The sequence below is a fragment of the Aulonocara stuartgranti genome (genome assembly GCF_965226115.1).
Source record: "Aulonocara stuartgranti genome assembly, chromosome: 19".
Classification (NCBI taxonomy): domain Eukaryota; kingdom Metazoa; phylum Chordata; class Actinopteri; order Cichliformes; family Cichlidae; genus Aulonocara; species Aulonocara stuartgranti.
In genome coordinates this window covers 23,381,305-23,407,313 of record NC_138955.1, presented here as the reverse complement: position 1 = coordinate 23,407,313, position 26,009 = coordinate 23,381,305, and the positions used below count along the sequence as shown (strand labels likewise).

General features: G+C 41.3%; 1 protein-coding gene and 1 long non-coding RNA gene across 3 annotated transcripts in view; one reads left to right on the top strand and one right to left on the bottom strand.

Moving 5' to 3' along the window:
- atrn (attractin) overlaps nucleotides 1-26,009 on the top strand; it is a 133,949-nt gene that overhangs the window by 58,781 nt on the left and 49,159 nt on the right. For both annotated transcript variants that reach the window (XM_082516171.1, XM_082516172.1), the window contains exons 25-26: nucleotides 9,072-9,133; nucleotides 25,371-25,449. In XM_082516171.1, coding sequence (XP_082372297.1) covers nucleotides 9,072-9,133; nucleotides 25,371-25,449 — 141 coding nt within the window. The remainder of the gene's footprint in view (nucleotides 1-9,071; nucleotides 9,134-25,370; nucleotides 25,450-26,009) is intronic.
- LOC309695020 lies at nucleotides 2,679-6,818 on the bottom strand. The gene is made up of 3 exons (XR_014273019.1): nucleotides 6,614-6,818; nucleotides 5,839-5,927; nucleotides 2,679-5,641 (listed from the first exon to the last, which is right to left on the bottom strand). It is a non-coding gene; the product is annotated as an uncharacterized lncRNA (long non-coding RNA).

Sequence of the window (26,009 nt, the reverse complement as noted above, 5' to 3'; positions counted from 1 at the left end):
GTAATAGATGAACAACAGTTAAAACTAGAGATGGACCGATCCGAAATTACGTATCTGTATCGGTCCGATACTGACCTAAATTACTGGATCGGATATCGGAGAGAAATAAAAAATGTAATCAGATCCATTAAATATCACAAAAGCACCTCACAAAACTTGCGACATGGCGTAACTCTGCTCATAACCGTAGCACGTCGGAGCAGTATGCATCACGTGATAGAGCGGCTGTGGCGTGCAAGACTGTCAGCGGTCTGGAGCCTCGCTACCAAACCGGCATCTAACAACAGCTTGATAATCTGTTGTTAGAATTTATTTAATTTTACTTTGTACACCAGGATCTTTTTCTCTGTTGAAGAAAGATGTTGAATCTATTTAATTATTCTTGAAAAATAATTGATTTCTGTGCATTTTTTTTCCCCCCACCCTGCATCAAATTAAAGTTGATTACGTCGATTAAGCATCATGAGGTGGAGGGTGGTTCCCCCCTGGGAGTTTGCAACCCTATTAGTTAGGTTGCTTAATATTTCTGCTAAGTACTCTTTAAAATACCAGAATAGGGAGGATAGACTAGGTTTAAGTTTATTAGATTGAACTATGAGATAGTTTGGGTGCAGTGTATTTTTTGCACACAGGTATAACAGAATAGCTTTAGTGTTGTTGTTTATTTAAACTTGAGTATGAACTTATACTAAATGCAGCAAGATATTAAAAATGCCATCTCTAGTTAAAACACAGTGAAAAAACAGGAACTTTCTTATCTCCTGTCAATTTCTGTCTTTGAGGAGTTTTTGGTGAATTAATGTAAATTACTCTCCTGTGTTTGTAATTTCTACCATAAACTTTTCTGCAATTTTCTACATTTATTATTTGTGTTGATAGATTTTTCATTTACTACACAACATTCGTGTAAGTTTGACGATCTGATCGACCGCTTGTCACAATCAGCTGGTTTGTTTTCAGATGTCGTTCACAGCAGCACGATAGAATCCAAAGTTCTACACAGTCCAGCACATTTAAAATGACTTTCCTCTCAGACCCCTTCCTTTATAGCAGAACCTGTTGAGCAGGCATCCCTCGCAATGATAACGACACTTTCCTTCAAAACTCCAATATACTTCAAGCAGCTGTCAGAATCCATTAAGGCAGAATATTTCCAATCCTAATGCCCGGCGGCAGGCTGACAGACCCTGCTGTGAGATCCTTTACAACCCCTAAAGAATTCACCCTCTGCTGGGCACATAACTAGAGCGTCGCCCAGGCCGCCTGCTGCCACCTTCAGCCTGCCTGTCACTGACAGAGAACCGCACATTGCTGACACTTGAGATTAGCCGCTACAATAACTGTTATCGCACATCTTCCCAGTGCCACAGCCTCCTCACACTGTTCAAAATTGAGTCGAAGCACTAATGGCACGGAGTTATGTCGCTGCTTTTTCTTGTGCTGGACAAATTGGCGTTGTTTTTGATGGGGTGGGGGCAGAGAATTATGAATCTCTAATCAACGAAAAAGAAAAAAAATGCGACGGCTTTGTTAGGACGTTGTCATAAGGCATGCTGGGTTTCAGTGCCCCGACCGACAGGGCTTCTTTGATAATTCTATGCTTCGCTCTTTAAAGAATTCCTGCAATTCGCAGGTTCATAAGCTCTCCGGTGCGTTTTCTCTCAGCCTTTCACTTTTACCCCCACTTTACATTCATGAGGACGAGGAAGTAAAATATTTCCTCCAAACTGTAAATAACCTAATTGGCTTCTTTAAAAATGGAATAATTTCCTGAAATGCCTCCGCAGGGTTTTTATTGAAGATGCATGGATGAATTTTAAGCCTAAGAGTTTGACAATGCTGCATTGTGTAATGTCAAAATCACATATATTACACTGCAGTAAGTTAAACATAGTCTTGTACTTTTAGTTAAAATGAGGCGTTCATGTGTCCTGCCAAAGATTGGCAAACATTTTAATGAACAGACAAACAGCATATTCAAACATTTGGTCTCTTAGTTTGGAATCAGAACGATGCCACCTTGAAACGAAACCGAAAAAAATATTGAAACCGAAAATAAATGAACTGAAAAATCTTGTATTGAAACCGGAAAAAAAAAAAATGATAGTGAAAAACAATTCTTCGCTTACAATTTTTTTTTTTTTTTTTTTTCCAGTTTCAATCTGCTGGCACGGTTTTGGCGTCCAGGGGCGCGCTGGGGGGGGCGGGGATTCCGGCCCGCATGTATTTGCACACATTATAGAGGCCACTAGTGCTGACCATTGACTGTAGAACAGTCAATGGTGCTGACCAAGCTGCCATCTTTCTCTCTTCCCGTCTTTCAATGGCTGCTTCAATTTCAGCTTTACCCTCCAAACCAGTGGCGGAGCGGGGGGGGGTGGCTTACTGGGCTTAAGCCCGGGTTGTTTTTTCAGAAGCCCGGGGTCTTTTGGAGTGTAATTTTTTCATAGTTAGATGCCTGGCTGACAACTGTATAAAACAAAAAACTACACACAATATTCGAAGCACATAGTGCACACTGTGGGAATTTACGACTGTGCGTAAATCCCCCCTAATATTGGTATGATCCGAGCTCAGACACTAAGCGGGGCGGGGCAGCTGCTGCCTGCGAGTGCGCTGTTAGAGAAACTGAGCCAGGCAGACAGAGGAGAACTGAAGTTCGACCAGGTACCAAAGCAAATCATTCGTACTGTACAAATAATGTAAATATGACGGTGTATCACAAAAGATTGATGTTAAACTGATCACTTGACCCATATTACGTTACTTTATTCTTCAAGTGAATCAACAAATGGCGAAATGAAAAGCCGAACAACAACAATGCTGTTTCTTTAGAGAGTCTTAGCTTACATGTGTGTTTATTTCATATTTTCAGTTGTTACCCTCCACGGCTAAATAAATCTGTTTCAGTAATGCACTGATATACAAGAATGGACATAAGGAGCTTTCAAAGAAAAAACTCTGGAAGTATTTTATATATTATGCTTTGTACCTTGTTCAGTATATTTCTATGCAAAACAAGAGGAATTTCAATACACAGCAGTATATTCACAGTTTAAACCAGATATTTACACTTTATGGAAAACACAAGAACATTTTTTTTACTGTACAACATCAATTTAGAGTAAACTTGTTTTGTTTTAGATAAATAAATATTGAAATATCTTTTGAATAAGTTAAATGTCAGATAAAGAGAGACAGAGCTTCTAATTTTATCACTTTGATCAAATGTAGGAGTACATATACACTCAGTTTATTGTTAATTAATAAGAAAACTCCAGACGATTCCATTCTGAGCTGAAGAAGCTTCTGATAGGTTAGTAGAGTCCATGTGAGTAAACTGGTGGCACAGCTGTGGATGCTTATAAGGCAAAACACAGAGCCTGTTTCTTTGACATGGGAAAATCAAGAGATGTCAACCAAAACACCAGGAAAAGAACTGTGGAGCTCCATAAGTGTGGCTCAGTTTTGAATACAATTTGGTGCCATTTGCAATTAAGAAATACAGACAGTTTATCTCTTTACTCTTAAAGTTAATAAATGTTTTTTATATTTATCAATCTAAAAAAAATAAACATTTAGTCTGATTTGATGTTACAATTAAAAAAGTGTTTGTGTTTTGATCTGAAGAATACATAAATATCTGGTTTCAACTGTATATTTGATGATTGTCAGCACAAAGAGGGAGAGAGAGGAACAGAGAGGGAGAGAGAGAATGAGGACAGAACAGAGATGAACAAGAGCAGGTGAGACACACATGTTAGTCAAATGGTTGTTTACCAAAAGTATCACCGTATCATAGGTACTCGTTTCTTTTTAGGTTTGTTATTTTTCAAATTCTATATTTATTAAGTTTTGCAGGCTTGTTTGAACAACAAGGCTAAATAATTATATAAACTTTTCTCAATCTAAATAGTGTACTTTAGTAGAATTAAAAAATAAGTGTAGTGCAGGTCTATGATGATTTTTAGTGCTACTATCATCTAGTTTTGATTCTGGTTCTGTCTTGGTTAAATCCTAAGTAGTCCTGACTTTGAACTGTTGTAGTCCTGTTTTAATTCTGGATCAGTTCTGGGTCTGGTTGAATTGGAGTTTAGTCCTCGTGTCTTGATGCAGCCCTGATTTAGTTCTGCCTTGCTGCTTAATTAAAAAACTAGTTTAAAGTGTCCTGCATATGATATATATTTTTCCCTATATGAAGTCATTCTTTTTTGAACAAAACTCAAAACAGAGCAAATTAATCTTTCAGTCATTTCTACAAACCGCAAGTAAGTAATCATTTTTTGTCGTTTTTCCTTGCTGTCCCACTGGACTGGACATTAGTTTAGGTTTTTTTTTTTGCTACATCTGGTGAACTTGTGGTAAAATGCTGGTGTTAGCCTATTCGTCGTAGCAAGCTAGCCTGAAGCTAATATCTGCTAAATTTAGGGACACCCGTGTCTCTTTAGGAGTTGGAGGCCGGTGTTTTAGGAGCGGCACAAGATCTCATCAACCGGCAGTGTTGGGCAGTAACGTAATACATGCAGCAGCGTTACGTATTTAAAATACAAAATATGAGTAAATGTATCCGTTACAGTTACCGTTCAATAGGTGATATTGAGAATACAGTTAGTTTGTTGAAATAAATGGATTACATGGCGGTATTTTCCTGTTTCATATGTTAGGCTATGGTCTCTCTATTTTTGGTAATTCCACGCCAGTGGAAACCCAAACAAAACAATAAGAGCCTCTAAAAATTATTATACAAAAATGATTTAATATGAAGGCAACAGGCAGAGTGTTAAAGGCATTGCCCTAAACAATGTAGCCTCAGGCCTCAGTGTAGTCCGTGCTGCAGGGAGAATGGACTGCCATACCCGTGATGTGTCTGTGAGTGAGGAGGAAGGAAAAGTACGAGCTGTCACGGAGCAGAAACGGGAGCTGGAAGCATGTAAATATAATAATAACTACTGCAGCCAAAAAGAGTGCCTGACGAGCCCAGCTGTAAGTAAGTTGTTAAGACTCGACTGTGTTCGTGTTTTCCTCTGAAACAATAAGTCCCGCTGGAGCAGCCTTTCAACGCCTCTCTCTGTCTCTAGCTAGCAAAGTCGACCCAGACAACAAAGTAAAGCTAGTTTTCAGCTACGAGCCCGACACGAACCCGAAGTATTAGCCAGAGGTCCCTTTACTACGGTTCGGAGCCGCTGACCTGTTTTATATACACGCGGAATAGTTTTCTACACGAGATCGTTGCAAAAAGTGCAGCCTTACCTAATGTCCACCTACTGTTACTCATTTATATTAAGATTTTAACATCTAGTTGGTATTGGTATGGCGAGTAGCCTTCAGTAATAGTAATAAATCACACAGCAATAGTACATTCATGTAGTTATAAAGTATTCAGAATACATTACTTCTATAATCTTTGGTGGAATACATTTTAAAATTAACCTTCCCAACACTGGGGTGATTAATCCTTTTGACTTTTTGTCTTTAACTTTATCAATAAAACAGCTGCAGCTTTCACTGACAGCACGTGTGGTACTTTAACCTTTGTACTGTTTTCTTCAGTTAATTTTGGAGTTACTACAAAGATTGAAGATATAGGATGATCTGTCTGCTGTCACTGGGTGGTGCTGAGGTCTGAATCTGAGGACGGCTCCTGTAATCACAAACAGAACAGAATCATTACAAACTGAAATATAAAGTTTCTCTCAAATCTGAAATAGAGCTGATCCTTCTCTGTCCTCACACACTCGGGATCTGAAGTTGTTCAGTCTACAGTTCTGCCGACAGCTGTTTATTTTTATTTGTTTTAAAGGCCTTATATACTAACACATTTTCTAATATTATGTTTACCTTTGAGTTGTTGATGCTTTATAAATGGACATCTGCAAAGATGAGATGATGGAGCAGGTTTCAGTTCTGGTTCAGTCTGCTGCTGCATCCTGGTCACAACATACGGAGGTGTTATCAGCAGTGAACAAGAAATATTAATGCTTCAAATTATTTGTCCTAAAGGATGCAAGCTGTACAGAGTACTGCACATGTGACTTTGTGAACATAACTCATTAAAAATAATTCAGACAGTTTTTTAACCTGAATATTTGTAACAAACTCAGTAAAAAAAAAAAAAAGCAAAAATAATCAGAGGAAAAAATGTAACATTTTAACTTAAACTGACAAGCGGAAGTAGTTTGGTTTCAGTACATAAGTATCGGGCTTTGCTCTTTAATCCGTAGCTATTGACTAATGTGGGGTTACTGAAGTGCCAGGTTTTTAAAAGTTGGCGTTAATGTCCTTCCACATGTGGAAAGCGACAGAAAACATGCTGCTGTTTCCACATATTTAATAATCAGCTCTGCACAGGAGCAGAAGCAGAGTCCAGCCTGTTGCTCTTACAGTATAATAAAAGTACAGTAACCGTGGTTAGTCACTGAGCAGCCCGGTGCGTTTCTCTTGATTTCTTTAGTCAGGGTAAATTCATTCACCTGCACGGGTTAGCTAAACGAACTATACAAAACACGTTTCCCCGACAGCCGAGTGCTCATCTTAGCTAGCTAAGGTGAGCACTAGCTAGGTAGCTAGCTAAGGACCTAAATTACGGATTAGTTTACAAACACATTTAACTTACCAAAAATAATGCGGGGGGGCCTCAGGTCCTCCTGTCCGGTAGTCCAATTTACTGAAGAACACCTCAGGCTGTCACTTTGAAATACTCGGTAATGTAAACGCTGGACCTCTCTGCATCTGCCATTCCCGAACAGACACGTGCATGTTTGTCCGTGACCGCAGCCGCGTCGTCAGTGTTTTCTCCAGTCATTGGTCAGCATTATAATATATGCAAATACATGCGGGTCGGAATCCCCGCCCCCCTCCCAGCGCGCCCCCGGACGCCAAAACAGTGCCAGCAGAGTGAAACTGAAAAATGGATTGAAACTGAAAAAAAAAAATTGTAAGCGTATAAAACAAAAAATTAGTTTCAATTAATTGTTTTTCACTATCAATTTCTTTTCGGTTTCAATACAAGATTTTTCAGTACATTTATTTCAGTTATAATTTTTTTTTTTCCGGTTTCGTTTCAAGGTGGCATCGTTCTGATTCCACATCTTAAAGCATCCATAGTTATTTAATCCCTAAAAGTAACTAGACAGAATTACACTAAGTATGAATAGCTGGAAGTAATCAGCCTGTATAGAACTTTTTGTAGGTTGAATAGTTGTACCCCCAAATCAAACATTACCACCCACGTGCCAATCGCATGTACGGTTCTAGAGATATGAAGGAAATGGGTGATAACGAGGGAAACTTTAGCTCATAACCTCGTCAGGAAGGTTGCAGGATGCTAAGTGCAGGAGTACAGGGTGTTTCCGCAGGGTCCCAAGTTAATAGATATGTGACAAGACCCACTTTGAGAGAGGTTTTTTTTTTTTTTTTTTTTTTGTCAGTCCCGAGTCAACCTACCGTACTTTGGGGGAGTGCATTTCAGGTCATTCTGAGTCAGCTTGTATAACTTTCCTGGGTAGGTTTTGTGAAATCCAGACGGGGCTTGGAGTGGTTATGGTTTGGGAAAAGATGCTGGTAGGGGTCCGGTCTATTGACTGATAATGGTTTGAAATGAAGGGGGACTGGTGATGCACAGGAAAAAGAAGACATTTGTTGTAGAAAGCGTACATTACTTGTTGATGGCTCACAGTCAGTGGCCTATTTGTACCTGGATAAACATCAAATCACTGATTTTTAAAGCATTAGTGGCACATATTGTCCATTATAGTACTCTGTGGTTAATTCCTAAACTGCTCCAGTGTTGGTCGCCTATCCCGATCTGTGCTGATGTCATCGTTTTAAAACTTTTCCCTGACTATACTGGTACCCTGAACTTATCTTCAGTGTTCAACAGTCTGGAGCAAAATGATTACACTGAGGAATCTGTGCTCAACAGTAATCAACGGCAACACATTAGCAATCCAGATGGCGCTGACTCCACAAGTAAATTAGACCCCAGGCCGATCCCACAGCACCCCACACCCCCTGTCACCTCACTGTAAAGCCCGGTGCCTTTGGCCTGGTTGAGGTCTGGTGTAAAGACACTGTAGATATTTTTGCAATCTGACCTGTCTGGTTTTTTTTTTCCCCCACCTATTGCATATTCATGGACTAATCTGAGTATGACAGGTGGTTTGTGTTGGGGGTTTTTTTTGTTTGTTTTTTTGTTTTTGTTTATTTTTTTATATATATATATATATATATATATATATATATATATATATATATATATATATATATATATATATATATATATATATATATATATATATATAATTTACCCTCCGAGGAATGCTATGCTGCACCAGCTTTTCATACAAATTATAAGCAGTGAGGAGTTTTGGTTCAAGTTCCCACATAACAGAAACATGGCAGCAGCTACATTACCTCTGGTTTGCCAGATAGAGGCAGTGTTGTGTTGTTGTAGGAACAGGTGGATGTAAGGCATTTTGCTTGGGGGTGGGGGGGTGGAGTTGTAGGCGTAAGAAGAGGAGGGGGCATTGGGGAGTTGGTACCTCACTGCCAATGTTACCCCTGGCAACCTTGATTAAGACAGGATTATGTTAGCACAATTGCTCTTGTGATGATTACATAGTGAATATTTCTGCCCACATGTGCAGGAATGCTTTTTTTTGTGCAGGCTGTGGGCAGCTGAGAGGTCCGGCGGCTGGGTCGTTGTCTCTGACAGGCGTGTAGTCGGGAGCACAGATAAGCCAACCGACTGGCAACCTCCCAGCAGTTGGGGATAGCTGTGTATGGGTAGCCTCAGCGAAGGAGAAATGTCACTGATAAGAATAATAATAATAAATGTTTTAGACACACTGTAAAGTGTTGATCATATAGATGGTTCACAGTATGCAATGCAAACATGCATAGTGAGAGCAGGAGCATCCCTCCTGCTCTCCTCAGATCTGCAAGGTCAGCGCTGGTCAAAAGCTTTATTTATTTATTTTTTTTGAATGTATAACGCTGACCTGCTTCAAAATCTCCTCTATTAAAGCAGATTTCTGACTCCCTCCTGTGACCTCTGTTTCCTGTTTTAACAGATTGCCTTCTCCCAGCATAGTAACTTCATGGATCTGGTGCAGTTCTTCGTCACGTTCTTCAGGTAAGCGGCCGTCCCCTGTCAACTCGCCCGCTCCTCCACCAGAGATGCCGGGCGTTAATGTTGCTGCACTCACCCTTAATGTGTACATACATGTGCCTGTGTTCAACGTGAACGATGGTGATGGATTACCAAAGCTGCTTTCCCCTTTTTATACCAGCCATTTTTGATTCTGCTGTGCCTTACACAGCCTGACGTACAGTGTAAAAACATTATTTTGTGGCAAACGTGATAGTAAAATGTGCTATTTGTGTGTGTGTGTGTGTGTGTGTTCGTTTGACCCTCCTGTTAATCACTGTGTTAAGCAATTAACAAATGTTAAAGAAACAGCGTAGCACCACTTCCCCAAATAACCCACAAAATATGTAACGTGATGAACCTCATTATGCAATGCAAGGTTATTTTAAAAGTATGTGTCTGTGAGAAAGAAGCTGTGAGCTCGAGAGTGGAGTAGAGACGTTGAGACAAACTGTGGCGCTCTGGCCTGGACTGGTAAGGGCATCGTAGGGAGTGGGGAGCAGTTATATGAAAGCACGGTGCAAGGCAGCCGTGGCTGGTGTGAGATCACCCTTAGTATATGCCTTAAGACACTCTTACAAGAAGTGGAGATGACTTCAGTCATTTGAAGAATTGAAGATATTCTGTTGATGGTATCTTAAACTGCAGCTACATGCTCATGTTTGTATGGCAGCTACTCACTTAAAAGATACATGAGCCTAAAATTCAAAAGAAGCATCGTTAGAATCAGAGTTAATTCCACATTCATAATGTTTGCTTTGCTTTGAAGTCAGGCACATACAGTAGCCCCTGTATCGGCTTACTTCTGCAGTTTATGATGCCGTGTTGACTCAGATGTTAAAATGTGCGATGGCACGGAGACGGAACTGTTTTTTGCCGTCTTGCACATGAGTTTGCACACATCTTCCTGTGATGTATCTGTTATGTTTGAGTGACTCACCTCTGTGTCTTGACTGGAATTTAAAATGAATTTCTGGAGTATTGTTGGCACAGTGATGCGCTACTTTGTAATGATGGAGATGCAGTTTGTTTTGGTTTTTTTCCCTGGCAGGTCTAAAAATGTGCATATGTTCGGCTTGGACGAATCCCCGAGTCTGTGCTCGACGTCTTCAGAAACTGCTGTAATGTGTTATCGATTCAAAAATGAGATGGAACAAAAATTGGATACACAACTGTGTCCTTGCATGCTCGACTGCATGTATGGTATTTCTCTCGAGTATCCAGCGTGCGGGTTTGTGTTTGCGCGCCTCCAACCCAGAGGAGAATTGTAGGACTCTTTTCATGTTTGTGTGCTCGCCACATTGCGTTGAAGAAATTGCCAGCTGTTCCGAGTCGTGCTGTTTTTATCGATCCGGCAGCCATGTAAAGGACGATAGATTTGATCAAGCTGCTTTGATGGATCCTTTTTTTATTTTTCTGACCGGCCGTTCGGCTGTTCGACAACGTGTTTCAGCATCAGCTGAATAAACCGCCTTTCTCTCCTGAGGTTTATTTTGGATGCGTTCGCCATTAAAGGCAGTAGGACGGCATTGTGCACCTCACTTCCTCTGCTTTCACTTAGAAACCCCGCCGTTACTGGATTGTGATGCTGGTACGTTTATTGACATGCATCAGCATTTGGGTGTTTGCATGTCAGCAGAGCAGCTGTGTGTAGGAAGCAGAGTCACAGCGATTCATAAACAGAACCATCTTCCCGTTGTGCTCCCTATTTCTCTACTCTTCCCCTTTTTGTCTCTCCTTCATTCATCATTTTTTAGATTCCCCCGCCTTCCTTCTAGCTGCTCTCTTTTCTTTTTTTCCCTATCCCCGCTTTTCTTGTCCCCTGCCTCTTTCTTATCCTCCCCATTTCCCACCTTCCCACCATGTTCTCCTCTGTCTTTCTCCTTTCATGTCTGGCTCTCCCATCTTCCCCTTCTGTTTGCCTCCTCCATTTTTCCCCTCTGTCCCTTGCCTAGTTTTCCCTCGCCTGTGTTTTGTTTTTTGTTTTTTTTTTTACTCCTAGCCTCCCACCACTCCCTCTGACTTGCTCTTAATCCCACAGCGCTGTCCTTTTTGATGTGTTTTGCCGCCTGCCACTGATTCAGCACAAGATGAGGAGACTTAAAGTTAGCAAGCTTGCAGCAGCCGTGTCCCTGTTTGCTTCCCGTTCTGTGGGTTCTGCATTGTTTGCGTTGCGGGGGAGGAGAGGGATGCTAATTAACGTGAAAATTGTTTGCTCTCCTTCACTCAGTCTTTCTCGGTGTCTTAATCTCTCTTTCTTGCTCCTCTCGCTGCCATGTTCCCTGTGGGGACAGATGAAGGTAGTGCCATTCTGTTATCTGCAGTGCCAGCACAGATACCCCCACGAGCGTTCTCCAGCCACAGAGCAGAACAGAAGAGATGCATTAAACATCAGCGTTAACAGCAAACAGATGCATCCACATACTCGTGTCCAGTCTTCCAGCTCTTTCTCACCTTTAGGCTTCCTAGGCTCTTTAAAGCAGACAACCCCTCCCAAACGTTTCAGATCGAGCAGAGTCAGGGTCTTCTCCAACATTTCTGAATAATTTTAAGCTTTTTTTCCTTTCATGAATGTTTAACAAGTATGAATGTTGTCTCTAGCTGTGCAAATTGAGTGTTTTCTTCCAGGCCTGGAAAAGCCCTGGAGAATGTGAAATTTCATAAAAACTTTTTTTTTTTTTTTTTTGGAAATGCAATGAAAATGTATTCTCACTTTCTCCCTAGCTGTCATGTTTTTAATTTTAAACTTGGCTGCTGCTAAAGCAAGCGGTCTTTGAAGTAATAGTGACCTGAATGACAAATTTCTTGGCTACCAAACTGGTTGAGTAGAAGAGGCTAAAGAACTGCCACAAAAAAAATTTGCAACATTTTAACATTTGCACACGGGAGCACATTCGTCATGGAAATATTTGTGCAGTTTTGGCTTCTTCTTATTTGGAAGTCTGACACTACACATCATATAACCTACATTTCTCACTCCTGCAAAAGGAAAGCAAAAAGTTTTTTTCTTTATACTTTATCTTATATACAAAGGAAACGTTTAGCAAAGGTGTGTACAGAAGTAAGACCCACAGAGGTTACATCTGTGTCTTGGGGAACTGATGGTACTTGAATAGATAATAAGCAAAATGACATAGAACCACTTTAATATCCTGTTCAGCCAGATGCAGATATTTCAGCGTTAGCACTGAGTTCTACAGCTCGCAGCAGTGTGGGCTAAACAAGAGAGAGATGGTGTTTTGAAGTAACTACAATCTGGCATAAAGAACAAGGTCAAGGCACGGCAATGAAACTGTCAAGTGTTTGAGACAACATTCAACTTGTTTAACCTGCAGTGAGATCGCACTTGTTCTGCTCTGGGAGCTGCTTTTTATTTTCGTTCCTGTGGAGACGAGAAAGTAACAGAAGAAAATGTTCTAGAACACTGACTGCACGTCCACCCGGCGCGGTGTTTACTTCTTAAAAAAAAAACTCGACTTAACCTCATAATGGTCAGTGCGGCACTCAGGCCTGATGTCCTAGAAAATTTGGCTTCCCATGGGGGAGACTACAGACACATCTCTGTTGCTTGATAGCTAATATTAAAATAACTTGGGCTATCTGGTGGGCACCTCTATTCGGCACGGTTTCTTGCATATATTTTAGCACATGGCTGTTCCCAGTGGAGGCTAAAACCCTGGTGCTAAGAGTGCTTTGCTCCCTTCGCTGCATATGAATAAGTTCACGAAGTCACTGAGTGTAGGTATAGCTAATAATCGCTGCTTTGAGCTCATCTTTTGTGTTACAAATAATATTTGAGCGAGCAGACAATCATCGTCGTGTTTAACCTGTTCACATTTTTCTTACAATTGATATCCTAAGTACCTGTCAAATCTAGTAAAGTCAACAGCACCTGGCTCCAAATATAATTTGTTATTGCTTGTTAAGACACACTTATCTTTGGAAAGTGACACTCTGTTCTTTCCATTGGAAGTCCTGCTCGAGGTAAACACATTACAAATTTTGTAAATGACAGGAAACCTGGTGTGTTAAGTGGGGCTAATCATGTGTTTCACATATTAAAATATGGTGTTTGCTCTGCCACCTATGAGATCCCCAATGAAAGGTTTGTGGTGGGTTTCATTGCTGCTTTAATAGCTTAACAAATGCAAGAATTTTCAAACTTGAGCTCTAGAAGGTGTAAAACACTGATATAACCGCCCACTTAGCAACATTAATAGACAAGACTGGCAATATTTGGTATTTTTAGTAACAAATTCTTTTATCAGCTTTTGTCTGTGCAGGGTGACGCAAGCTGTTTCTGTCCTACAGACTCGCATTGTTGTCTAAAAATGATTCGGCACATCAGCGAATGACATGTTCATATTTAAACTGTTACTGTTACTGTAAAGTCACCTGGACATGTCCTTGTTTTTGTTTTTTAAGTTTAAATTCACCATAAAAGGGGAGAAAGCTGAATGCATGCACAAGGAGAACAAGTAGGGTGGATTCAAACTCAGGACCTTCCTGCTGTGAGGCAACCGCGTTAACCACTGTGCTGCCAAGCTGCCCAATTCATGAAATCATTCATTATAAGTCATTAGTGGTATTTAATCAAATATCTTTATCAATCCACTTTGGTTATGGCACAAAGGCTATTTAGTTACTACAGGAATAAAAGCAAAAGCATTTCCAATTATGTTGGCACTGCTGGAAACCGCAGTAGTACATCGGCTAGTTAAGGGTTGTTTGAGAACGGTAAAGTCTTAGAATTATAAAAGGACAGCTATCATTTCAGTTTGCATGGCCATGCCCCTGTGTATGACTGATTGGTGCCAATTTCTCTCTTCAGGAGGACAACAAACTGCAACAAAGTGTCCGTCAAACAAGTGCCGCTTCGTAAAGCAGCAGGGCAAATGTCTCCAGATAACCTTAACAAATTGCTAGCTAGAATGACAAATGCCCTGTTACTGAAAATACTCATTAGAGCACCTAATGCACATCAGCCCACAGCCTGCAGTAGTGTCGTTCAGAGTAAGATTTGCCTTAGAACGTATTGAGAATGACTAATCTGTATCTGCGTGTTAACAAGAAAAGCCGTCTTTGAAAGCACCACAGAAATTCCCAACTTTAAAAATGTTTGCCAACATAACGGTGCAGCAGCAAGGATGACAGATCCACATGGAGCTTATGTGAATCAGCAACACTGACTCACCCATGCGACATGTCATGCTCGGAGAGATTAATTATTAATATCGCAAAACACATTTTAAAAATCGCATTTCACCTCACTTTGCAGTGTGTTAGCATGGTTGTGCATTTAAAATGATTAGCGATTTGTTTCTTAACAGAGGGGAAATGTAATTTGCTTGGGACTGAGGCATTAAAAGACTGGGTACCAGCAGGCTGCCCACCCTGGGCCAAGTCTGGGTGGATGTGTGGGTGCTGAATGAATCATGCCACTGCCACCAAGGAGACTTAAATTCTCTCCTGCGAGACAGACGAGTTTGACTGAAAATGCACATCAGAGTGAAGACTAGCTTTCACTCGGGGCTGTTTTTTTTTCTCCTCTCTGTCTTTTTTCTTCCTCTACATCAGAAACGTATGTCTTTACAGATGTACCTCTGTCAAGTCACCAGCTGACAGCTTCCTTAGGTTTTGTTTGCTTTCCTGGACGAATATCTTAACACTAGAAATCAAAATCAACCAGAAGTAATTCAGAACAACTGCGAGATCTCGACTTTCAGCACTACCACAATCAGCATGCAGCAGCAGAAAGTGGGCAGCAGTGTTATTTGCACCTGCTGACCTTGTTCTAAACCATTTACCTGATTAAAGCAGAGAGGTGATTTGTGTCGTCAATCCCAGGTCTCTTCGGTCAGTATCTCAACCTTGCGTGTCGCACCAGCTCCCACAGTCAACTAACTCTCTCCTGCTCCCTCTGCCCTCCCCGTCGCGCCTTTCCTCTCTTCTGCTGAAGCCGCAGCAGTCTAATCTTTGCATTTCACCACTGGCTCTGTGCTGAGCCTGTCCCAGTCGCACACCAGTTTGTCTGTTCTTTCCTCCCTTCTGCTTTTTTCTTATTTTTTTCTCCCCCTCCATTGTCAGTGCTAAAATAACACTCTTGCCTTTCTTGTACCTAAAGTTCTGTGTTTTCAGTGTTCAGTAATCAGGTTTATTAATATTTTATTAATGTTTTGTTTGACGCCATGTGCAAACAAAACAAAAAACACCTTTCTTCTTTCATCTCAAGAACTCCTCTAAGATGAAGTGGACCTCAAATGTATGATCCATGTGTGTTGTAGTCAGCAGCACCTACTTGCACATAATGGGAGTTAAGTGTGTTGATGTATTATTTGATAACTCGTCATATTTCTGTTATTTCTCTGTGTTTTGGTGCCCAGCGTTTAGCGAGCCACAAAAAGAAATAAAAGCAAGACTATCCTCTTAACTATGGACGCAACCACACACACATGCACACGCACACACACTCTCAGGGTTCTCTGCGTTGGCTCCAGACTTTGATAGGAACCTAATGGCCACTCTTGCATATGTTTGCAGCTGGAAGTGGATTGCAGCACATCACAAATGATTCTGTTTTTGTGATCATCATCTCACTATTGAGCCTCTCAAACACATCTGCAGGTTCGGACGCTGGCACAGAAAGTCTCTCAAAGCACGCGCTCGGTCTTTCACCCTTAAACACGCACTCAGAAGCACTCTTTGTTCATATATGAGGCAGCTGGCTGCTCACTAGCGCTACGTGCCTTCTGAGCTGAGTGATTGTCCTTCAAACCTCACAATGCAACGAGTGGCTGCGCTTTTTGTCCGCTGCATCTTTAAAGCTTCAGACGGGCGCGCGGATGACTGCACGCGCACGGAGTTGGGTCAATATCATCAAATCCAAATGTCAATTTAAGCTGCAGCCTGTTAACTTAAGACAAATCATTCTCCATTATTATCCTGTGACATTTGTCCTCATTGGCTTCACTGTGGAGCCCAGAGCATTTCTGTCTTCAGATTCGATCACTGTAATTGGTTGGAAAAGAATGTGACATTGACCCCAACAGGGATATGCACCGTGCAGAGCGTGCACTCGGCTCTCCCTCTGACACATGTTTGTGTTTGTACACAAATGTCCATCTGGATGAGCGTCTCGCGTCGCATTGACAGGACGGGTGATGGATGATTGACAGAAGCACAGATTGTGGAAGAGTCTGCAGTGCAAAAGCAGAACTTGGGTCATGCAAACTTCTGAAATTATTGAGCTGGGTAATAAGGCCCTTTATGAATATTCAGCTATATTAATATAGCAGAAATATCCGGGGTCAGATATGTGTCTTTGGACCTCAGTGGGCAAAATCTTTACCCACATGATTTAATAATTTCTCCCTCATTTTCTAACAATGTAGGCGGCAGGCCAAAGGCTGCTTTCTGCTTTAAGTTTGAAAATGAGCGATGGAGCAATTCATTTTTTTCTTTTCTATCAAAACCCTCCAACCAATCACGTTTTTGAGGAAGAAAAATAATTGTATGAACAAAAATGTTAAACTGTCTAGAAAAATAATCAGGCAAACACTAACCATTTGTATACTGCATCCAATCAAGAGCATTTTCTAGCGTCACTTGAAATGCGCCTTCTAATGACATTAATTCAAATGGAAAGTCACCAAAGGGATCAGACGAAATTAAAGCCCTTCCACTACCAGGTGAGTTGCCTTATTTAATTGAATCTAATTTAATATTAATTCATATTCACATTAATGTTTTATGTTAATACTCAATTCGTTCACATATTTGCATGAATGTAAAAAACTTGTAATTTTAATGGCAGTTGTAATAGTACAAATTGTAATTTTACCTTAAATGAAATTTATGTTTGTTTTGTTGGAAGATGTCATGTTATAATTTTTAGTCATAAATGTAATTTATTTTAAATGTTTTCGTTTTTTTAAAAACAAATAAGTGCCGCTCTGTACGAGTTTTCACAACACACCCCATGATTCAGTAGCTGCTTTCTGTATAACTTGATCAATCTCTCACATTACTGTGAAAGAATTAAGTTCCAGTGTTTCAGTCTGGTTGATGTTTTCACTTTGATTGTGTGATTGAGACAGCTGGTACAGAGGAGGTCCATTCAGTGTCGAGGTCCCGCGATTGCAAACCCAAATCTTCACCCCTCCACCACAATGCTCGATAAAGTGACAACACCATACATGGCTCTGTGCAATGCCCAACATTTCCACTTTGTTCTTGTCTGTTCAAACGGGGTCTGTCCAGATGTTTTGTAGAGGCCCGTAGAGACTCTTGACTCGTTGGAAGATAGTGGCATTGTGTTAAAGCATCTGAATGCTTCGGAGCCGCACACCACTGAAACGTCTGCAGTTATGATCTTGCTGAAAGTTTCTTATGAGCATTTTATTAGCAGCATGCCTGCGACTCCCCCTCTTAATTCCTATGCAAGTAGCAAGGTTGTGCTTAGTTTATCACAGGATTGCACAGAGTTCTGTAAAAACTGTACAGCAATTTAGGTGAAATTGGTATTGATTATTTGCATTACTAGATGGTTCCTGTCTGGTATATCTACCTTGTTTAAAGCTCTTCTCATCTGTTTCCCCAGGCAGTCCTGGAAGGAACAGACCTCCTCTGTCCAGACTCATCTGTTAAGCTGAAAAACGCTCCGGTCCGATGAACAGAATCAACTTCTGGAGATTTACTTGTCTTGATGCACGCTCATCCAGGTGTCAGCTGAGACTGAAAAAGCCACTTGGATGAGTGACGAAACGTTTCTCCCACTGAAAACGCTACGTCTAGATGAACAAAATCGACTTCTGGAGATTCTAATTCTAACTAATATCAAACAGTTAAACAGACTAAGGTTGCTTATATAGGGCGATCGTGGCTCAAGAGTTGGCAGTTCGTCTTGTAATCGGAAGGTTGCCGGTTCGAGCCCCAGCTTGGTCGTTGTGTCCTTGGTCAAGACACTTCACCCGTTGCCTTCTGTTCGTGGTCAGAGGGCCCGGTGGCGCCAGTGTCGGGCAGCCTCGTCTCTGTCAGTGCAGCTGTGGCTACAATGTAGCTGCCATCACCAGTGTGTGAATGTGTGTGTGAATGGGTGAATGACTGAATGTAGTGTAAAGCACTTTGGGGTCCATAGGGACTGAGTAAAGCACTATACAAATACAGGCCATTTATATACTGTCAAGATGCTGTATGGTCTGCATTCTTTTATCAATAAAAGAAAAAAGTAAACGTGCCTGTTTGTATGGTTTTAAACAGTTTGGAAACCAGCTGCTTCCGTGTTTCTCTAAACACACACTAACACTGGTTCAGACCCAGTGTAGTGTTTGCCCACAGATTACTTCTTGTGGTGTGCACTGACAGGCAGATTCACTTTCACCCTCTAGGAACACCTGAAAAAGAGAAGCAGAGAGAGATACTGAACACTCATCCAAACCTGGCCTGTCTGTCCTAAGGGGCCTCCCCCCGGCGCTCACCCCCCCCCCCCCCCCCCCCCCACTCTCTCTCCTCTCCGAGCTTTTTAGTCCTCACTTTCTTTCTGTCACTGGATTTCTGCCTTCTCATATTCTGAACGTGGGCTGCTGCAAAACTGCCTGTTTACCTACTGTCTTCTCTTCTTCTGTCTGCGTTATCTCCACATTTCTAACCTTCTCTTCATCTTCACCTCTGCCTCCTTTCCTCACAGCATTGTTTTCTTAACTTCTCGCCCCTTCTTCCCACCCCTCTCTTGCTTTCTTAGCGATCTTTGCATCGATATTCATCTAGGCCAGGTCATCAGTGAGGAGCGAGAGCGATACAAGTGTAAGATGCAGCAGATAGAGTGCAAGAAGCACCTTGTGGCAAATCCCTCCTGGTGTGTCTGTGAGAAGCTGAAAGCCCCTCTGCGTCCCATTAATAATAAATCACTGAGATCAGTAGATTTGACTCGAAGCCTACACTCCTCCTCCTCCTCCTCACCACTTTCCCTCACCTGTAATGAGTTGGGAGGAGGGTACGAGGAATGTGACCGAGGCCACGACACGAGGGGAAAAAGTCCCAAGAGGAGGGCAATGTTTTTGTTTGTTTGTTTCTCCTCCCCATCTGATCAGCCTCGTGTCTACCCCCTTCCTCTACGTCTAGCACGTTTGCGCTCAGGGCTGCTTTTTTTCCCATAACAATGAGTTTTGGCAGGGTTATACAAGCAAAAGCAAAAAAGCTCGCAGGACAAAAGATGATGTGGAATTGGAGTTTTCATGCTGCGGGCCTCAGCTCAGGATTGTCTGAAATATAATGCGACTTGTTGAATAGCTCTCATTTCTGCAGTTTATTACCTGGTGAGGTTCGATGGTGCAAAAACTCAAACTGCGTAGGTTTTTTTTTTTTTTTTCAAAGGAAATCTCTTCCCTTTCCATTAATCAATTTCTAAATCCTATTCCCTAAGAAGCTTTTTGTTTTCATCCTTGAGTTTGTCACTACCACCTTAATCCGAATGACATCTAAGGCAGATGGTAAGACACTCCCAAACTTGCATTTAGCAAGTTCTGTGCTTTGGTATTTTCAGTAAATATCAGCCCTCACATTGCAGCCCCAGTGGCCAAACGTACAACATTAAATGATTATTTCCACAGCACGATTAATCATCCTCTTATTGAACTTCCAGTTTCAAAGAAGCACAATTCTAATTAGCTTCACCCTGTCATCTTAACAAGCTCTAAGGGATGAAACAATAACTGAGGGTGGCCAGTTTAATTATCAATTAATTAATTAATTTATAATTCGCATTGGGGAAGTCAACAGGCCTGTGTGAAACTGTTATGAGGAGTGAACGGACTCTATGGCAGAACACACAGAAGTGCAGAAAATGCAGGGAGTGCTCTTTATTTACAGTGTCAAACTTATTTACACGGGATGAGATATGTATGCTGATAAATAAACAGAAGGAAACCAGGGGAGGGGGCTGACACGCATTCGGAGGGAAAGGGGTTACCCGCGCACGCAGGGTGGATCTATGAGAAAAAGAAAAAACGAAACTTTAGGGGGAGATGCCAAACAACCGGTAAGAAACGGCAATAAACATGGGGAGAGTTGGAGAGCTCACTTGTCACACTGGCTGCTCGGGCGAGGATTCTCGGGATGTGGGAGAAACGCTGAGATTGATCTCTGTAGTGATCCCGGAAATGCGGCTTCACAAACAGCTGACAGGTAAGCGGGTGATGGATCCGGCAGCAATGCACACCGCGGAGAATTAACAGACACGTTACCACTCGGGTAGGTGGGGAGGTGTGCTGAAAACAGAAGCAGACCCCGTGACACCACACCAGAGAAACCCCACCAACTCCTAATAGTACCCCCCCCCCCCCTCTCTGGGCTTATCAGGGTGCCTCCTGTAAAAGTCAGCAATAAGCTCAGGGTCCTCAATAAACGAACTCTGAATCCAGGACCGCTCCTCAGGCCCGTACCCCTCCCTGTCCAGAAACAAGTGCAGCCCACGGCTTTGGTTGCATGCTTCTCATTCTGCTTTCTTAGACCGTATTTGGTTTTGCCCTCGTACCGAAAATAACCGCTGCTTCCATTGTTAGAGCAGAGAGTAAAGAAATGATCTGGAGCTGCACAGATTATACCCAAATTTGTATTCTGTGACATGTTCAGGTCCTCATTTTATTTCAGGTAGGTTAGCCTTTCTTTGAAGGGTCCCATCACCCGCAGCGCTGCAGGGTTTAGTGGCGACAAGTGCATGGCAGAATAGGACCTCTGAGCAACTGCTGATTAGTGTGTGTGGTTCAGCGGACAAAACTTATCAGTCATAGCGAAAATGAAATGCTGTTTGGCTAGTGAGCAGGTTTCATTTCCCACCCCGGAGTAAAAGCCAGCAGCAGGCAGACTGCAGGATTAGTATTCAGCTGGCTGTGGACAACAGAACCAGTGTGCTGGTGTTTGCCCTGTGGCTGTTGTCTTGCTGTCAGGTTAGCCAATGACACGTCAGAGCTCACCTCTCTGGCCTCAGCAGCCGATGGCTATAATACACTTCGCCTGGCTCTTTTTCCGCTTTCCACTCTGCCACTTAAAATAGACGGCATCCATCTTTTTTTTTTTTTTTTTTTTACCCGAGACACTCAAGAGCTTTGCACACAGTATTCTTTTTTTTGCCAGCGTTTTAGCGTCTTCTGTTATGCCATCAAACTTTGGACTGCCTTATTATGGACTGAGCAGCTAAACTTTTTTAAATTCAAGCTAGAAGTGAGAAAATTCCACATTTCTAAATGGAACAACATTGAAATATGCTCACGATGTTCTCATTTTAGAATGCATTTGAAGGTAAAACTGCGATATAAGTAATCTTTTACTCTAGAATAAATGTCTGTCTGATATTTTTGCCTGAAATTAATCTTGTTTAAAGTAGGAAAAGCATTAATAGCATCCAGAAAATGTGAATAATGGCATGCTGACACTCTTTCTAAACATCGGGTGCTGTGAAAAAGTGTTTTCCCTCTTCTTGATTTCTTAGTTTGTTGCACATTTTTCATAAAAAAATTTCAGATCATCAAGCAAATTTTAAGTACTAGTACTGGACATTCACTAACATGGTATCAAATATCATAAGAATCCATACCAAATGATCTTTTTAAAACATTTTATTTTATGTTTTTGGAGCTGTAGTTTACAGTCTGTTCCATAAATCACTGTCAGTGTCAGAACAATACTTTCTGCTGTTTTTAAAATTCAACTTAATTGCAGCTGAATACGATGAGTTTGATGAAACTGGTTAATTTAACCTGAATATTTGGTAAAATGTTAATTAGTTTCGGGTCTTGTTTTAAAGTGACTTTTTGCTCATCGCACTAATTAAATTCAAACGGTTTTGTTTTCAGGAAACTGAAATAATCATTTAATGTGTTTAGAGAGTCAGTATTTTTTCCTTCGTAAACTTTCAAACTTTGATTCCGTCACTTTTCATTACACGTTAGATATCTGAGGAAACTGGATAAAAGAAATCGTACTGGTGAGTTCCTGCTACAAAGTTGATTTAGATCTTTTCCCCATTAGGTATTTTTCAGTAGAGGGAACCTCCCTTGAACATGCCATCAGAGTGATTCTCTTTAACCTGCTTTACCTGGCTCGCTCGGTGCTCTTAAAAAGCATGAAAATAACCGAGACAGATCTCACAGGAAGTAGCAATCTGCGCTGATTTGAATTAATCTCGACACAAGAAACAGTAATGTTAATGCAACTGTGTTGTTAGGGCAACATAAACTTCCTTGTACGTAATGTGTATGTGTGCACCGTTGAACCTGAAGGGTGCAGTAATGTAAATTTGTATCTGTAGCTTAGTAGGGTTAACTTTACCCCACTATCAGTTGTCTGATGTTTTGTTTTGTTTTTCATGTGTTCGGTACTTTGTGTCATTTTGTTAAGGGTATTGCTGGAGTCTGCTACACAAAGGCAAACAGATGCTCCGTTTAGATCACCATCTTCTAACTGTACAGGAATTCGCATAAATATAACCCCCGAAATCCGTAATCCGTTGGCTCAGAGTTGCTTTTATTGAGACTTTAGTGAAGGTGAAGTGCGATTGTCACAGGTGGCTTTGGTGAGGCAGCATCTGCTGGTGAATATTCTTTTCTATTTTCATTGAAAGTGAGAGATGCTTCAGCTCCCACCTCAACCCATACGTCACGTATGGGTTGAGGTGGGAGCTGAAGCTTGACTAACTTTCCCAGCATCCCTTGCAGAGGTTGAGATCAAATGAAGCACATTTCTCTGTGTCGGTCTCCGTCTGCTTCTCTTAGTGTTTGTCTCTCCGGTGTTACTTTCGATTCCTTCAGTCTTTGTCTCTTGCTCCATTTTCTCCTCCTTAACTCTAAACTTATACCATTGTTTAGACTTCAGCTTACACTTTCCAATCTGTCTGTGTTTCACGTTGTCTTTCACCATCGCTGTCCATTTTCTTCATCATTGTCTTTCCTTCTCTTCTTGTCCTTCGTTTCTCTCTCCTTTTCCCTGCCACCCTGCTGAGCAGGGAAGCCTTTGATGTGAAGCCGATATCTATTCATCAGCACCGTGTTGCTTTTAAAGCAATGAGCAGGAAGCCAGATCAGTAAGATGGCTGAACGGATGGATCTCTTAAGGGGCTTCTTCAGCCCAGAGAGATAAGGGAATCTTTTTTTCTTCTTCTTTTTTTAAATAAATGGCACTTTAAAGAGTCACACAGGGTGGGCGGGGGCTCGGATGGGGTCGGGAGCGATGAATGAAGATCTGACGCTTCACAGCCACTATTAAAATAGGCAAAGGCATTTAGATGGAAAAAGTGGTAGAACGTTGGAGAAAACCCTGCGAGGGGTCTGACTGGAAGGCCCTGTGTCTGAAGAAGTTACGCTTCAATGTGGACTAATTAAATCCACTTCAAAGCCCAGAAAGTTTATTCACAAATATTCTTTATGCGATAAACACTAGCAAAAAAAACTACACTTGAGACAATAAAGCATAAATGTATTTATGAAAGTCAAAGCCAGGAGTTTTCAGTCTTTCAGACAGTTAGCTCTGAGCCCATTAATCATTGAGGACTCAGTCTTGTGTTGAATACTGCAGTACATAGAGACCTGGAGGCCGATATGCCACGGTGTAAACTAGAAACACGGCTTCACTTACTTTGTACTGTTCTGTATTTTTAAATTAGATGTGACACATAGTGCCATGAAGCTTGCCAGCTTTGTGTCTCTGATAGAAATGCCTTTAGCTAGGACAAAACACCAGAGTATGCTCCTTTTTTTAAAGTTCTAACCTATGTGGACTTTTAAATTGACCCATATATGAAAATAAATTGCATGAGACTTAATATTTAATCTCACGTATCTCTTTTCTTAAGGCTAGATGGGTTTTTTTTGTCTTTTTCTCCCGTCCTGGAGGAAACTGTGTCACGAATCACTCATATTTAGGCATTTTGCCATCGTACTTCTGATAGCTTTGACTGAAGATCAGCAAGAGCCGTGACAGGCTGAGAGTGAAGCTGAGTGCTAAAGATGTTGTCCCTGATGTGTTTACACGTGCGCGCGCGCACACACACTCACTCCATCTTGTCTAAGTACACGTCTGGAAGCCAGGGAGAGCAGACGCGCGCACACACACGCTGATGCTAACAAACCATGTCACCCAGACATGTCACCACAATCATCATCACCTCAAGGTGTTTTTCTGTAGAGCGTAAATAGCGCTAAGCGTTTTGATTCTTTGTATATTTTATTTGTGTGTGTTTGTGTGCGCGTGTGTTGAGGGGGGAGGGCGGTTCTTGAAATGAACCAAGAAAAACACATTATGTGTTCAAGAAAAAACATGAAAAAACATTTCACAAAGTGCTGAAGAATGAAAGGAAGCGAGTGTAGAGTAAAACAGAACAGAAACATAACAGGATGACAAAGATGGTGCTTGATGCCAACACTTGGAGCTCGAGGGCATAAAATGGAATGGTGGTTGAAGACCGTCTGTGTGTGTGTGTGTGTTGTTTAAAAGTATTTAAGCAGAAAATCATCATGTGTGACCACCCTCCTAAACAATCTCAAGAAAAGCGCAAAGTGTACATCCATTTTTTTTTTGCTAACCTTTTGTTTTTTAGCTTGTTTCTTTTGACGTTTAGCACGATCACTTTGTATCCCGTTAAGAAGTGACATCATCAGCTCTTTTTCTATAGCTGAGAATGTATCGTTTTGATTCTTTTGATCTTGAAAAAAAGGACTAATTCCAGTAAAATGAAAATTTGTGTAACTTTGTCAGCTGCCCATATTTGTCAAGCAGTTTTCCTGGATTTCCAGTACAGATGGAAAAGGCTGCAGTGACGTGTCAAATTGACTTCAAAGGTTGTGCATATTGTGGCAGATTCATCGCTTATGATAATTAATGTTACCCTTCGAGTTTCAGACCTGTCGCTCTTTAATGCTGTTCAGTGTGGGCTGGCATCACCTTGTTTTATTTTGCTTTATTTTCCTCCCCTACTTGCTGTCAGTTTAAAATGCACACATGTATATGTTTGATGTCAAAAATCTGTTTGTTAATATATTTATCGGTGACAGAAAATAAAACTCGTAGTCAAATACTTCTTTCCTATAAAGTTAACATCAAACCATCCTTATAGCTTTTGATGAGAAGACAAAAGCTTATAGGTTTTGTCTTCTCATCGCTTCATTTATCTGTTTTTATTTCTTTTTTTAATATATTTTGGACTCATCTCTTCCTCTGTCTTTTCCACCCACAGCTGCTTCCTGTCCCTGCTCCTGGTGGCCGCCGTAGTTTGGAAGATCAAACAGAGCTGCTGGGCGTCACGGCGGCGAGAGGTAAGCGTTTGACTCCATGCTTACAATTGATTTTAAGTTGCCACAGTCACATCAACTCATTTCTGGTTAAAGTTATTGCTGCTGTAAAAGTTGCTTTGTTTTGTGGATTTTCCAGTGGAATAAATACAGTGGGGCAAAAAAGTATTTAGTCAGCCACCGATTGTGCAAGTTCCCCCACTTAAAATGATGACAGAGGTCAGTAATTTGCACCAGAGGTACACTTCAACTGTGAGAGACAGAATGTGAAAAAAAAATCCATGAATCCACATGGTAGGATTTGTAAAGAATTTATTCGTAAATCAGGGTGGAAAATAAGTATTTGGTCAATAACAAAAATACAACTCAATACTTTGTAACATAACCTTTGTTGGCAATAACAGAGGTCAAACGTTTACTATAGGTCTTTACCAGGTTTGCACACACAGTAGCTGGTATTTTGGCCCATTCCTCCATGCAGATCTTCTCGAGAGCAGTGATGTTTTGGGGCTGTCGCCGAGCAACACGGACTTTCAACTCCCGCCACAGATTTTCTATGGGGTTGAGGTCTGGAGACTGGCTAG